Source organism: Mustelus asterias, chromosome 9, assembly GCF_964213995.1.
Source record: "Mustelus asterias chromosome 9, sMusAst1.hap1.1, whole genome shotgun sequence".
Classification (NCBI taxonomy): Eukaryota; Metazoa; Chordata; class Chondrichthyes; order Carcharhiniformes; family Triakidae; genus Mustelus; species Mustelus asterias.
In genome coordinates, this window is record NC_135809.1 from 105,295,333 (window position 1) to 105,307,826 (window position 12,494).

At 47.3% G+C, this 12,494-nt stretch overlaps 1 protein-coding gene across 1 annotated transcript in view; it reads right to left on the reverse strand.

Moving 5' to 3' along the window:
• The window catches only part of rras2 (RAS related 2), an 89,742-nt gene extending 77,479 nt beyond the window's left edge, over nt 1-12,263 (reverse strand). The window contains exon 1 of the mRNA XM_078220746.1: nt 11,872-12,263. Coding sequence (XP_078076872.1) covers nt 11,872-11,973 — 102 coding nt within the window. The 5' untranslated portion in view covers nt 11,974-12,263. The remainder of the gene's footprint in view (nt 1-11,871) is intronic.
• Between the last annotated feature and the right edge of the window lie 231 nt (nt 12,264-12,494).

Below are 12,494 nucleotides of genomic sequence, written 5' to 3' on the forward strand. Positions count from 1 at the left end.
ACACTGAGTTTTGCAAGCAAGGGTTCTGTTATGGTTGGTACTGGAGCAGCACGTTGGCACAGGGGTTAGCACTGATGCCTCACAGCGCAAGATTCCCAGTTTTGGTCACTCTCTGTGCAAAGTCTGCACATTCAAGTCTGCACAGGTTTCCTCCAGATGCTCCCGTTTCCTCCCACAGTCCGGCAGACATGCTGGTTAGGTGCTTTGGCCATGCTAAATTCTCCCTCAGGTGAAAACCAAACAGGCGCTGGAGTCTGGCGACTTGGGGATTTTCACAGTAACTGTGAAAGCCTACTTGTGACACTAATAAATAAACTCTAAACCTTTCCTGTTGCAAACATCCAAGGGGACACGTTTGTTTGATGCGATCCACCAATCTTTGGGTCATATGGCCTACATACTTAGCATCACACCAGCACTGAAACCCATGCCACTTTACTCATGTGTGTTAGGTAGAGCATCTTTACTGGTGCATGCCATTGGTGCCTCTTCCAGAGTCCACTTGCCAACTGATCAGTCCTCTCTTCTCAAATATAAATTGTTGCTCCCTTTCAAATTTGACATGCTTGTGAATTGTCCTGATGGGTGCAAGATGAAAAGCTTCAACAACATATTTTTGCAAACATTTTCTGCACTACAAAACATCTTAATATTCTGCCATGCTAACTTTCAGAAACTGAACATTAAAACTGCAAGGAAACTCGTGCATCACAAATAAAACAACTAAAGAGATTGATTCAATTAAGTGTTTATGCACAGATACTGCACCCAAAATATTTTGCAACGTGCAAATTCAGTTTAATCAATAATAGCCCTCTTCAAGTAATCAACTAAATAACTCCATGGATCAGACCATTGGACTATACTAGCTGAAGTAGAGCATGCAAGGACAGCCCAAAGAGAGTGAGACGGCATTTACGAGATGGCCCAAGACCTCAGGTTCAGTTCAAACTTGTACCTGGCAGGAATAGGAAGAACCGTTCTTGAAGCCATGTCATTTGTTATAACTGTCACAATAAAGTAACATGTTCCTGGTAGTTTAAAGATTTATAAATGAGCCTTCAGTACTTGGTTGAGCTCAGCATCAATCTGTCATCAAAAATGCATCAATTCAACATTACTTTACATGTACTCATGAAATAAATGTTTTTCTCACTTCTTTTCATGCCAAATACTTATATCAACTCAATCCATTTTCTCCAATGAGATCAGATTCAATCAACTGAATTTGTTCTTAAACTTAAGGACATCGATGTTCCAAATCTGCATTTGTCTACTTGCATCTTTCCTTTAATTAAAGCAAAATCTTTCCTTCAAAAAAAGATAAGCACAGTGCGGAAGTAGAATTTCTCCTCCATTATGTCCAAAGTGCAACCTTCAAGAACGGGCCTACATTTTCTGGAGTTTAGAAGAATGAGAGATGATCTCATCAAAACGTCCAAATTTTAAACAGGTTAGGCGCAGAGAGCCCATTTTCAGTGGCTGATGAGTCTAAAACCAGGGGTCAGTCTCAGGAGAGAGATGAACCATTCAAGGCTAAGATAAGGAGAGATTTCTACACTTAAGGTTGTGGATCTTTGTAATTCTCTATTCCAGAGTTTGGAACCATATGAGGCAACCATAAACCAAAATGTACTGAATTACCCCAAATGAAAAAACTACCAAGATTACACTTGTTGTAATTTTCTAGTTTAACAGGATTCAGAACCAAACTAAAAAGTGCCTCAAAAATAAACGTAAATTTCAGTTTAAATAGCCGACAACAAAAATGCATCTTGCATAACTACAAGTAAGCCCCTTCAGAATGTATGGCACTCTGTAGCAACAGTATCAGCAACAATGTATATCATAGCCTGGTTCCACACACATGAGGACGGCCTCAACCGGGATATTGGGTTCATGTCTCACTATCTGTAACCCCCACAACCTGCCTGGATGTGCAAAATCTCACTAGCTGTCCTGTCTGGAGACAATACACCTCTCTTTAATCTGTGCTTAATGCTCCCTCCACTCACATTGTCTGTACCTTTAAGACTTGATTAGCTGTAAAGACTCACATTCCAATCATTATTCATGTAAATTGAGTTTGTGTCTTTGTGCCCTGTTTGTAATCAGAACTCCCACCCACCTGACAAAGCGACAGCCTGTTCCGAAAGCTAGTGGCTTTTGCTTCCAAATAAGCCTGTTGGACTTTAACCTGGTGTTGTTAGACTTCTTACTGTGTTTACCCCAGTCCAACGCCGGCATCTCCACATCATGACTCTGTAGCAATACAGTTCCACCACAATATGCTGTCCTTTATTCACATAGGATAAGTTAGGAGTGCTATCCGACAAATAGTTTTGACCTCAGTTTCGCAGGCACTATGGTCATTAGTACGGCAGACTTGTACAAACCCTCTCCTTGGATCATTTCAGGCCTCAAGGTATAGCTTTCCATAGCTATTTTCAGCTGACCAACAACATCCCACTTCAACCACATCTGGGAAAACACCCAGCTCTTCAATGTTGCCAAGCTATTCACAAAGCCCCTCTGGTTTTAGACCCTTCTGAGCCAGCTTGCAGAATGCCTAAGATCTCATATCTCCTTTTCTGCCATACAGAAAAACTGACCTCTTGCGGAAGCATGTTTCTCTTTCTGTCTGAATCTGGGCCATCACCCTCCAGCTCTCCTTTCTGTCTGCCAGCCACAGTTTATTTCACTTTCTTCCTGTTGGCACTGCTTCCAGGTCAAGGGTCACATTTATTATCCAGAAAATGCAAAGAAACATTTTTAAAAACTGCAAATTCTACTGGCGTTTTAAATAAATTAGAAATTTACTTGACTGTACTACTTCTGGGTCAAATGTTATCACACTATGGATGCTCAAGTGACAAGTACATTCAAAACAGAAAAAAATCAGGACAACAAATGCTATTGTCCAGGACATTGTCATACCACCACCAATCAGCGTCTAGAATGCAATGGCGGAGAGTGTTGATCAGTTTGTGCTTTTAGGCTTCACAAACACCAGCAATTCATCACATGATGCCAAAATCAACACACACATTGCAAAAGCTGCAGCTGTTATGTTCAAGCAGTCTTTGGAAAAACACCTTGACCAATAACACAAAACTGCGAGTATATTACGTCTGCATCCTCAGTGCACTCCTCTGCAATATATGCTAGGCAGAAGTTTCCATCTTTTCCATCTCAGACTCAGCTTCAGCATCTCTTGGCAGGTGAAAAGTCACCAATACAAAATAACAATTAAAGCTGGGAAAGAGGGGTATGGTTTTTATATAACATGGAATGGAGAATCAGTTGTTTGCTTTGTCCCTGATGCATTACTTTAACTTCTTGAACGTACACCATCAGGGAGTGTGATTTTGCAGAATCATCTTTGTTCAATCATCTAATGAACGTACTTAAGCTCAACCAAACCCTGCTGCATCGTATTCCAAACCATGTCCTACTCACCTTCGAAGAATTACATTAGCTCCCAGCAACGCGTTTTAAATTTGCATCTTACATCTAAATTACTGTGTGCCCCCAAACCTATCACTGCCCATCTCCCCACCCATGCATCTGCTCCATCCCTGACACAGCAGGAATGTACAAGAGGCCAGAGTTCAAAGGAAAGCAGTGCATTTGATGGGTTATAAAGCTGGGGCAAGTTAAAGAGATAGAGGGAGGCAAAGCCATCAAAACTTTTAACACAAAGATGAGAATTTTAAATTTATAATATTGGGAATGCTACAACTAATTCAGCTACTAGCCAGTAATTGAATTTCACCAGTTAGACAAGGTACCAGCTGCAACACGTCATTGCATTCCCCACCCAAGCCTTGATCTGGTACCCATTGCTTTAGGCTGAACTTCAATCCAGTGCTGAGCACCAGCAAAAGGTTTCATGAAGTAAAACAAAAATGATCACATGTTGGACTGGAGACGATTCTTTTTAGATGAATTTTACTACTTTTTAAAATTCAAATTACAGGACATGGGTGTCGCTGGTTGAGCATTTATTGCCTATCGCTAATGGTCCTCCACTTCAGAGGGCATTTGAGTCAACCACATTGCTGTGGCTCTGGAGTCACATGTAGGCCAGACCGGGTAAGGACAGCAGATTTCCTTTCCTAAAGGACGTCAGTGAACCAGATGGGTTTTTCCGACAATCAACAATGTTAAAGTTTATTTATTAGTCACAAGTAAGGCTTGCATTAACACTGCAGTGAAATTAGTGAAATTCCCCTGGGCACCACACTCCAGCACCTATTCAGGTCAATGCACCTAACCAGCACGCCTTTCAGACTGTGGGAGGAAACCGGGGCACTGGAAACCCACGCAGACACGGGGAGAACATGCAAACTCCACACAGACAATGACCCAACCCGGGAATCGAACCCGAGTCCCTGGCGCTGAGGCAGCAATGTTAACCACTGTGCTATCGTGCCGCCCTATGGTTTCATGGTCATTATTAGATTCTTAATTCCAGGTCTTTTTTATTGAATTCAAATTTAAACCCTGCCGTGGCGAGATTCGAACGCAAGTCCCCCAGAGCATTAGCTGAGTTCCTGGATTAATAGTCAAGCGATAATGCAATTCGGCCATTGCCTCCCGTTGAGACAGCACCATTGCATTTCTACATCAGGAAGGGATGCCCACTCGTGTGTGAAATGGCTGCACAGCACTCAAACCCGGCGGGAGGGATGTGAGACCCCACCAATAGATTGATCGGCCATGATAAATTGCCCAGTGATACGATCTGGGTGGGATTGTTTTCGGTGCAGGCTCGATGGGCCAAATGACCTCCTTCTGCACTGTAGATTATATAATTCTATGAAGGGGGCCTCAGAAGCAAAAATGGTTGAGAACCCCAAGCTAAACGACAACCAAGTAAAAATATTACATGCATCCCCACTGGCGTTAAGTCGTAAGTATCTGACGGTATGGTATGGGGAACAGAAGTCAGGGCCAGTTTCAATCTTGAGCTCTGAAGATAGCTTGCCACTCGAAAGCCACTGCTCTAAAAGGAGAAATCTAGATGATTGTAACTAGTGAGGTCAGAATTTAACTATGTACTGGTGGTAAATTGTAGGTTCCAGATTAGCTTTAAAAAATGACTTTGCATTCAAGTATGCCATTTTGTCTTCACATACCAGATTCAAAAACTTGTTTTACATACATACAATGTAATCCATGGCACTAGATCTTTAACATTTTGTTCTCCTACAGCTTGACTCCAACAACCAGGCCATATAACTAGTACTGCAACAACTGTTGTACATTTCACCATTTGCTTGCATCCATGATATAACAATGTGTTATTATGGATAACAATAAAACCTTTTGAGGCAAGCCAGCTCCAAAAGCAAGATGGCGAGCATTGTCAAGAATCAATCTTGCTGACCAACAGAGATGACGAGGCACTGTCACTGAAGAGTGGGCCCAAACACGCCGGTAAAGCCAGCTACTCGAGATTGAGGTGCCTTCTTTTAAATCCGCCCAACAGACCGAGAAATAACACCTGCTCCTCATGGAGATCCCTGGGGGCAACCTGTGCTGGGGGTAATGCCAGGCCATATCCCTCTCCCACAGAGGAGATACTCACATTTACGCTATGTGAGCCTGTTGGGAACAGAGGTACGGAAATTTAGCGGAGGGGGAAGATCTGACAAAGCGGGTGTTTAATAAGTCAAATTTATTTAAATACATGTAAATCATGTTCCCGTCCATTATGGGCATGAACCTGATTACATAGCTCCAAGAGGTGGCAAAAATCTTGCCAGCAAGATTCGTGATTTCTGCGTTTCACCAGGTCTTGAGCCCCCTCCACCAATCCCAGATGGAAAGTGTGGGCTCAACAACGCCCCCATCCTGTGCTCATTTGTGAAGATTCTTTGCAGGTTCAAGGGAGGGTGTTGCTTGAATTGCACATTCACATTAGACCCCTTGTAGAGGTAAACATGCAAAAATGGATCTTTAATCACCACATAAAAGCTGCAAGCATAATTAATGGTAAGCACCGCTGTTTCACTGTTGAGTACAAAATTAAAGTCCTGATGTCATCAGTGCAGTAAACAATGACACTGACAAGATATTCAATAATGTGTTGTCAGAGAATATAAATTGACATTAAACATTACAGAATTCATTAAATATATGGTAGCAGACTTCCTATGGTGCTGCTAATGTGGATGATCCGTTGTTTTATAAATTGCAGAATGCGCTTCTACTAAGCTGGAGCATTAGCACTGTAAAAGTTTCAAGTTTACTAATAATCTTCCTTCTTAAAAATTGAGTTATTGGTGTCAACAGTAAGGCCTGTATTTATTGCTCATCCTCCGCCATCTCAAAGGATGTGATGATGAATGTGATTATTGTAGCCCTGTATAGTGCAGGTATTCATAAAATGCAACAATCAAGGGACAACAATATAGGTACAAGTCAGTATAGTGTGACTTGAAAACGAATTTGAGTGTTGATGGTCCCTCCTGCTCCTTTGTTCTTCAGTGATCGAGGTTGAGAGTTTAGGACATGCTGCCAAAGAAGCCTCTGCAACTTGTTGCAGTGTACTTTGCAGAGAGTGGAAGGAGTGCATGCTGAAGGTAATGAATTGACTGCCAATCAAGATGACTGTTCTGTCCTGAACGGTTTTGAGTTGCTCAAGTGTTGGTGCAGCTGCATCCATCCAAGCAACTGGGGAGGATACCATCACACTCCATAGAGATTCTTGGGGGGAGTCATCGGCTGAGTCACTTGCTACAAAACATCTCGTGACCTGTTCCAATACCCACAGCATTTACAAACCAGACCAGTTGAGTTTCTGGTAAATAGTGACACCCGAGTTACTGCAAGTGGGAGATTTGGTGATGGCACCTCCATTAGATGCCTTCATGTTATACACCCAGCAAAAAGCAAATTACTGTGGATGCTGGGGAAGGGTCACCCGGATTCTTTTAGCTCTATTCTTTCTCCACAGACACTGTCAGACCTGCTGAGATTTTCCAGCATTTTGTTGTTGTTTTAAAGAAAGCATGTTTGGTAAGGTTACCAAGAGGTTACAGACATTCTAGCTACTGTGTCAAAATACTGCCTTTGTTTATTGTCACAGCACTCTATAAATCACTTCACAAGTGCAACATTTCTGTGACAGTATTCTTTCCACTCGTCAACAACCTACAAAAATACAAAATATTATACACGAGAGCGCCGAAATGGTGCAATTTAGAAACTAAGTGTTAAAATTTGACTCAATGCTGCAAGGGAAGTGGAATGCTGGCTATAGTCAGTGACAGCTGGAAGAGTGCTGACAGTTGTAAGCAGATAGTGGTTGAAATGTTGCAGCTGCTTAAATGGTACAATACATAAGTTATCATAAATATACAAATTTACAAAACAAATCTTTTGCTCGCCACCACATTGCATCTTCGAAATGTAAAGAAGCACAGGCTATTTGGCACCTCCAGCATTTTTTTAAGACAAACTCCTTCTTCAAAACAGGGAAAGATTCTTCAATCAAGTCAAATGAAAAGATCACACCAGTCACAGTTAAGAAAACTCAAATCAAAACTCCAGGAATACGGTAATCATTTAAGTAGAAACGGAAGTCGGCAGCATCGAAGGTAGATCACGACAGTGATGAAATCCCCGGCTATCACATACAAGCCAAAAAAATGAATACACTGGCCTGGTGAGGTTATATGCATGGCTTCCTCAATCTAAAGTTTCTATTTGTGGTAAACGTACCAGCTTCCCTCAACATTACAGATATTGTTAAAACCTAACATTAAAAATACAAACCAACTAAAGAGATGCGTTTCAACCCCAACACGAACTGGAGATCGACTTGTTTAACACGATACCTTCAAATAAAATTTTCCAACATTTCCACCCAAATTATATTTCTCACACTAAGACAAGTTGAACGGTGTTAGACATTGAAATGCCACCAGGGAAACAGCCCAAAAAAGACTGAAAAAAATGGTTATTCCCCAAGGAGTGGGGGAGAAGAGAGAGTGCTGCTTTTTAACAATTGCTTTTAAAATCTGACGCCCACCAGAATGGCAGGTTGACAAAAGTTGGGCATTAGCTGGAGTTAAAATTGTGCAGCACCCAACCCTGACCTCGGCTCAACAGGAAGGAGGCAACTGGACAGAGTGAGAGAGAGAGAAGAGTGAGAGAGAGAGAAGAGTGAGAGAGAGAGAAGAGTGAGAGAGAGAGAAGAGTGAGAGAGAGAGAAGAGTGAGAGAGAGAGAAGAGTGAGAGAGAGAGAAGAGTGAGAGAGAGAGAAGAGTGAGAGAGAGAGAAGAGTGAGAGAGAGAGAAGAGTGAGAGAGAGAGAAGAGTGAGAGAGAGAAAGAGAGAGGAGTGAGAGAGAAAGAGAGAGGAGAGAGAGAAGAGCGAGAGAGAGAAGAGCGAGAGAGAGAAGAGCGAGAGAGAGAAGAGCGAGAGAGAGAAGAGCGAGAGAGAGAAGAGCGAGAGAGAGAAGAGCGAGAGAGAGAAGAGCGAGAGAGAGAAGAGCGAGAGAGAGAAGAGCGAGAGAGAGAAGAGCGAGAGAGAGAAGAGCGAGAGAGAGAAGAGCGAGAGAGAGAAGAGCGAGAGAGAGAAGAGCGAGAGAGAGAAGAGCGAGAGAGAGAAGAGCGAGAGAGAGAAGAGCGAGAGAGAGAAGAGCGAGAGAGAGAAGAGCGAGAGAGAGAAGAGCGAGAGAGAGAAGAGCGAGAGAGAGAAGAGCGAGAGAGAGAAGAGCGAGAGAGAGAAGAGCGAGAGAGAGAAGAGCGAGAGAGAGAAGAGCGAGAGAGAGAAGAGCGAGAGAGAGAAGAGCGAGAGAGAGAAGAGCGAGAGAGAGAAGAGCGAGAGAGAGAAGAGCGAGAGAGAGAAGAGCGAGAGAGAGAAGAGCGAGAGAGAGAAGAGCGAGAGAGAGAAGAGCGAGAGAGAGAAGAGCGAGAGAGAGAAGAGCGAGAGAGAGAAGAGCGAGAGAGAGAAGAGCGAGAGAGAGAAGAGCGAGAGAGAGAAGAGCGAGAGAGAGAAGAGCGAGAGAGAGAAGAGCGAGAGAGAGAGAGAAGAGCGAGAGAGAGAGAGAAGAGCGAGAGAGAGAGAGAAGAGCGAGAGAGAGAGAGAAGAGCGAGAGAGAGAGAGAAGAGCGAGAGAGAGAGAGAAGAGCGAGAGAGAGAGAGAAGAGCGAGAGAGAGAGAAGAGCGAGAGAGAGAGAGAAGAGCGAGAGAGAGAGAGAAGAGCGAGAGAGAGAGAGAAGAGCGAGAGAGAGAGAGAAGAGCGAGAGAGAGAGAGAAGAGCGAGAGAGAGAGAGAAGAGCGAGAGAGAGAGAGAAGAGCGAGAGAGAGAGAGAAGAGTGAGAGAGAGAGGAGTGAGAGAGAAGAGTGAGAGAGAAAGAGAGAAGAGTGAGAGAGAGGATTGAGGGAGGGAGAGGATTGAGGGAGGGAGAGAGAGAGGATTGAGGGAGAGAGAGAGAGGATTGAGGGAGAGAGAGAGGATTGAGGGAGAGAGAGAGAGGATTGAGGGAGAGAGAGAGAGGATTGAGGGAGAGAGAGAGAGGATTGAGGGAGAGAGAGAGAGGATTGAGGGAGGGAGAGGATTGAGGGAGGGAGAGGATTGAGGGAGGGAGAGGATTGAGGGAGGGAGAGGATTGAGGGAGGGAGAGGATTGAGGGAGGGAGAGGATTGAGGGAGGGAGAGGATTGAGGGAGGGAGAGGATTGAGGGAGGGAGAGGATTGAGGGAGGGAGAGGATTGAGGGAGGGAGAGGATTGAGGGAGGGAGAGGATTGAGGGAGGGAGAGGATTGAGGGAGGGAGAGGATTGAGGGAGGGAGAGGATTGAGGGAGGGAGAGGATTGAGGGAGGGAGAGGATTGAGGGAGGGAGAGGATTGAGGGAGGGAGAGGATTGAGGGAGGGAGAGGATTGAGGGAGGGAGAGGATTGAGGGAGGGAGAGGATTGAGGGAGGGAGAGGATTGAGGGAGGGAGAGGATTGAGGGAGGGAGAGGATTGAGGGAGGGAGAGAGGATTGAGGGAGGGAGAGGATTGAGGGAGGGAGAGGATTGAGGGAGGGAGAGGATTGAGGGAGGGAGAGGATTGAGGGAGGGAGAGGATTGAGGGAGGGAGAGGATTGAGGGAGGGAGAGGATTGAGGGAGGGAGAGGATTGAGGGAGGGAGAGGATTGAGGGAGGGAGAGGATTGAGGGAGGGAGAGGATTGAGGGAGGGAGAGGATTGAGGGAGGGAGAGGATTGAGGGAGGGAGAGGATTGAGGGAGGGAGAGGATTGAGGGAGGGAGAGGATTGAGGGAGGGAGAGGATTGAGGGAGGGAGAGGATTGAGGGAGGGAGAGGATTGAGGGAGGGAGAGGATTGAGGGAGGGAGAGGATTGAGGGAGGGAGAGGATTGAGGGAGGGAGAGGATTGAGGGAGGGAGAGGATTGAGGGAGGGAGAGGATTGAGGGAGGGAGAGGATTGAGGGAGGGAGAGGATTGAGGGAGGGAGAGGATTGAGGGAGGGAGAGGATTGAGGGAGGGAGAGGATTGAGGGAGGGAGAGGATTGAGGGAGGGAGAGGATTGAGGGAGGGAGAGGATTGAGGGAGGGAGAGGATTGAGGGAGGGAGAGGATTGAGGGAGGGAGAGGATTGAGGGAGGGAGAGGATTGAGGGAGGGAGAGGATTGAGGGAGGGAGAGGATTGAGGGAGGGAGAGGATTGAGGGAGGGAGAGGATTGAGGGAGGGAGAGGATTGAGGGAGGGAGAGGATTGAGGGAGGGAGAGGATTGAGGGAGGGAGAGGATTGAGGGAGGGAGAGGATTGAGGGAGGGAGAGGATTGAGGGAGGGAGAGGATTGAGGGAGGGAGAGGATTGAGGGAGGGAGAGGATTGAGGGAGGGAGAGGATTGAGGGAGGGAGAGGATTGAGGGAGGGAGAGGATTGAGGGAGGGAGAGGATTGAGGGAGGGAGAGGATTGAGGGAGGGAGAGGATTGAGGGAGGGAGAGGATTGAGGGAGGGAGAGGATTGAGGGAGGGAGAGGATTGAGGGAGGGAGAGGATTGAGGGAGGGAGAGGATTGAGGGAGGGAGAGGATTGAGGGAGGGAGAGGATTGAGGGAGGGAGAGGATTGAGGGAGGGAGAGGATTGAGGGAGGGAGAGGATTGAGGGAGGGAGAGGATTGAGGGAGGGAGAGGATTGAGGGAGGGAGAGGATTGAGGGAGGGAGAGGATTGAGGGAGGGAGAGGATTGAGGGAGGGAGAGGATTGAGGGAGGGAGAGGATTGAGGGAGGGAGAGGATTGAGGGAGGGAGAGGATTGAGGGAGGGAGAGGATTGAGGGAGGGAGAGGATTGAGGGAGGGAGAGGATTGAGGGAGGGAGAGGATTGAGGGAGGGAGAGGATTGAGGGAGGGAGAGGATTGAGGGAGGGAGAGGATTGAGGGAGGGAGAGGATTGAGGGAGGGAGAGGATTGAGGGAGGGAGAGGATTGAGGGAGGGAGAGGATTGAGGGAGGGAGAGGATTGAGGGAGGGAGAGGATTGAGGGAGGGAGAGGATTGAGGGAGGGAGAGAGAGGATTGAGGGAGGGAGAGGATTGAGCGAGGGAGAGGATTGAGCGAGGGAGAGAGGATTGAGGGAGAGAGAGTGATTGGGAAGTGTGAGGGGTGGAGCCTCATCAAACTTCCCCTCAATCCCTCCCCCCTCCATCGTTGAAACAGACAAACTCTTGGTCAATGAGTGAAGGCAGCCGGCACTCAGACACACCCCGGCCGGAGTGAGCGCCTCCCCGGCGGGAGGAGCCGAGACACCAGCCGCAATCTCGGCTCCGGATTCACCATTGCCCCCGCCCCTCCGACTAGGCCGCAGCCGCGGGCTGGAGTAGTTTGGATGTGGGTCGGTGGGGCGGGCACTGACCTGGATGAACTGGATGGTGAGAGCGCTCTTGCCCACGCCGCCGCCCCCCACCACCACCAGCTTGTACTTCTCCTGGGCCACTCCGTCCCTGGCGGCTGCCATGGTAACCGGGCCTGGCGCCTGAGGCCTGGCCGCTTCCTCTCTGCCGGGGTGTCCGTCTGTCCCGCGCCGAGCTCCGCAGCGACTCGCACACCGGGGGAGGGGGGGGTGAGGGGACAGAAACTTCAAGGCGGCAAAGACGTGATTGAATCAGAGGGATTGGCCAGGCCGCTGCTCATGGAAGCGGGAGCGGCAGCGCCGGGTGCCGCCAACACACCGAATGGAAACCCGGGCAGCGCGAGCCGCGACTAATGGCACCCGCCTCCCTCCCGCAGCTCATCAACATTATAATCAGATGCAAATCCACTGCTGCATATTCATACCATCCCAGCCAATGGCAGGGCTCCCACACCGGCCGCTCCGACAATAACTGATCCCCAGAAACTGAACCCACACATAGTGAACCCCCACACACTGAGCCCCCAAACACTGAACCCACCCACACTGAACCCACAAACACTGAACCCCCACACACACTGAACCCACAAACACTGAACCCACCCACACTGAACCCACAAACACTG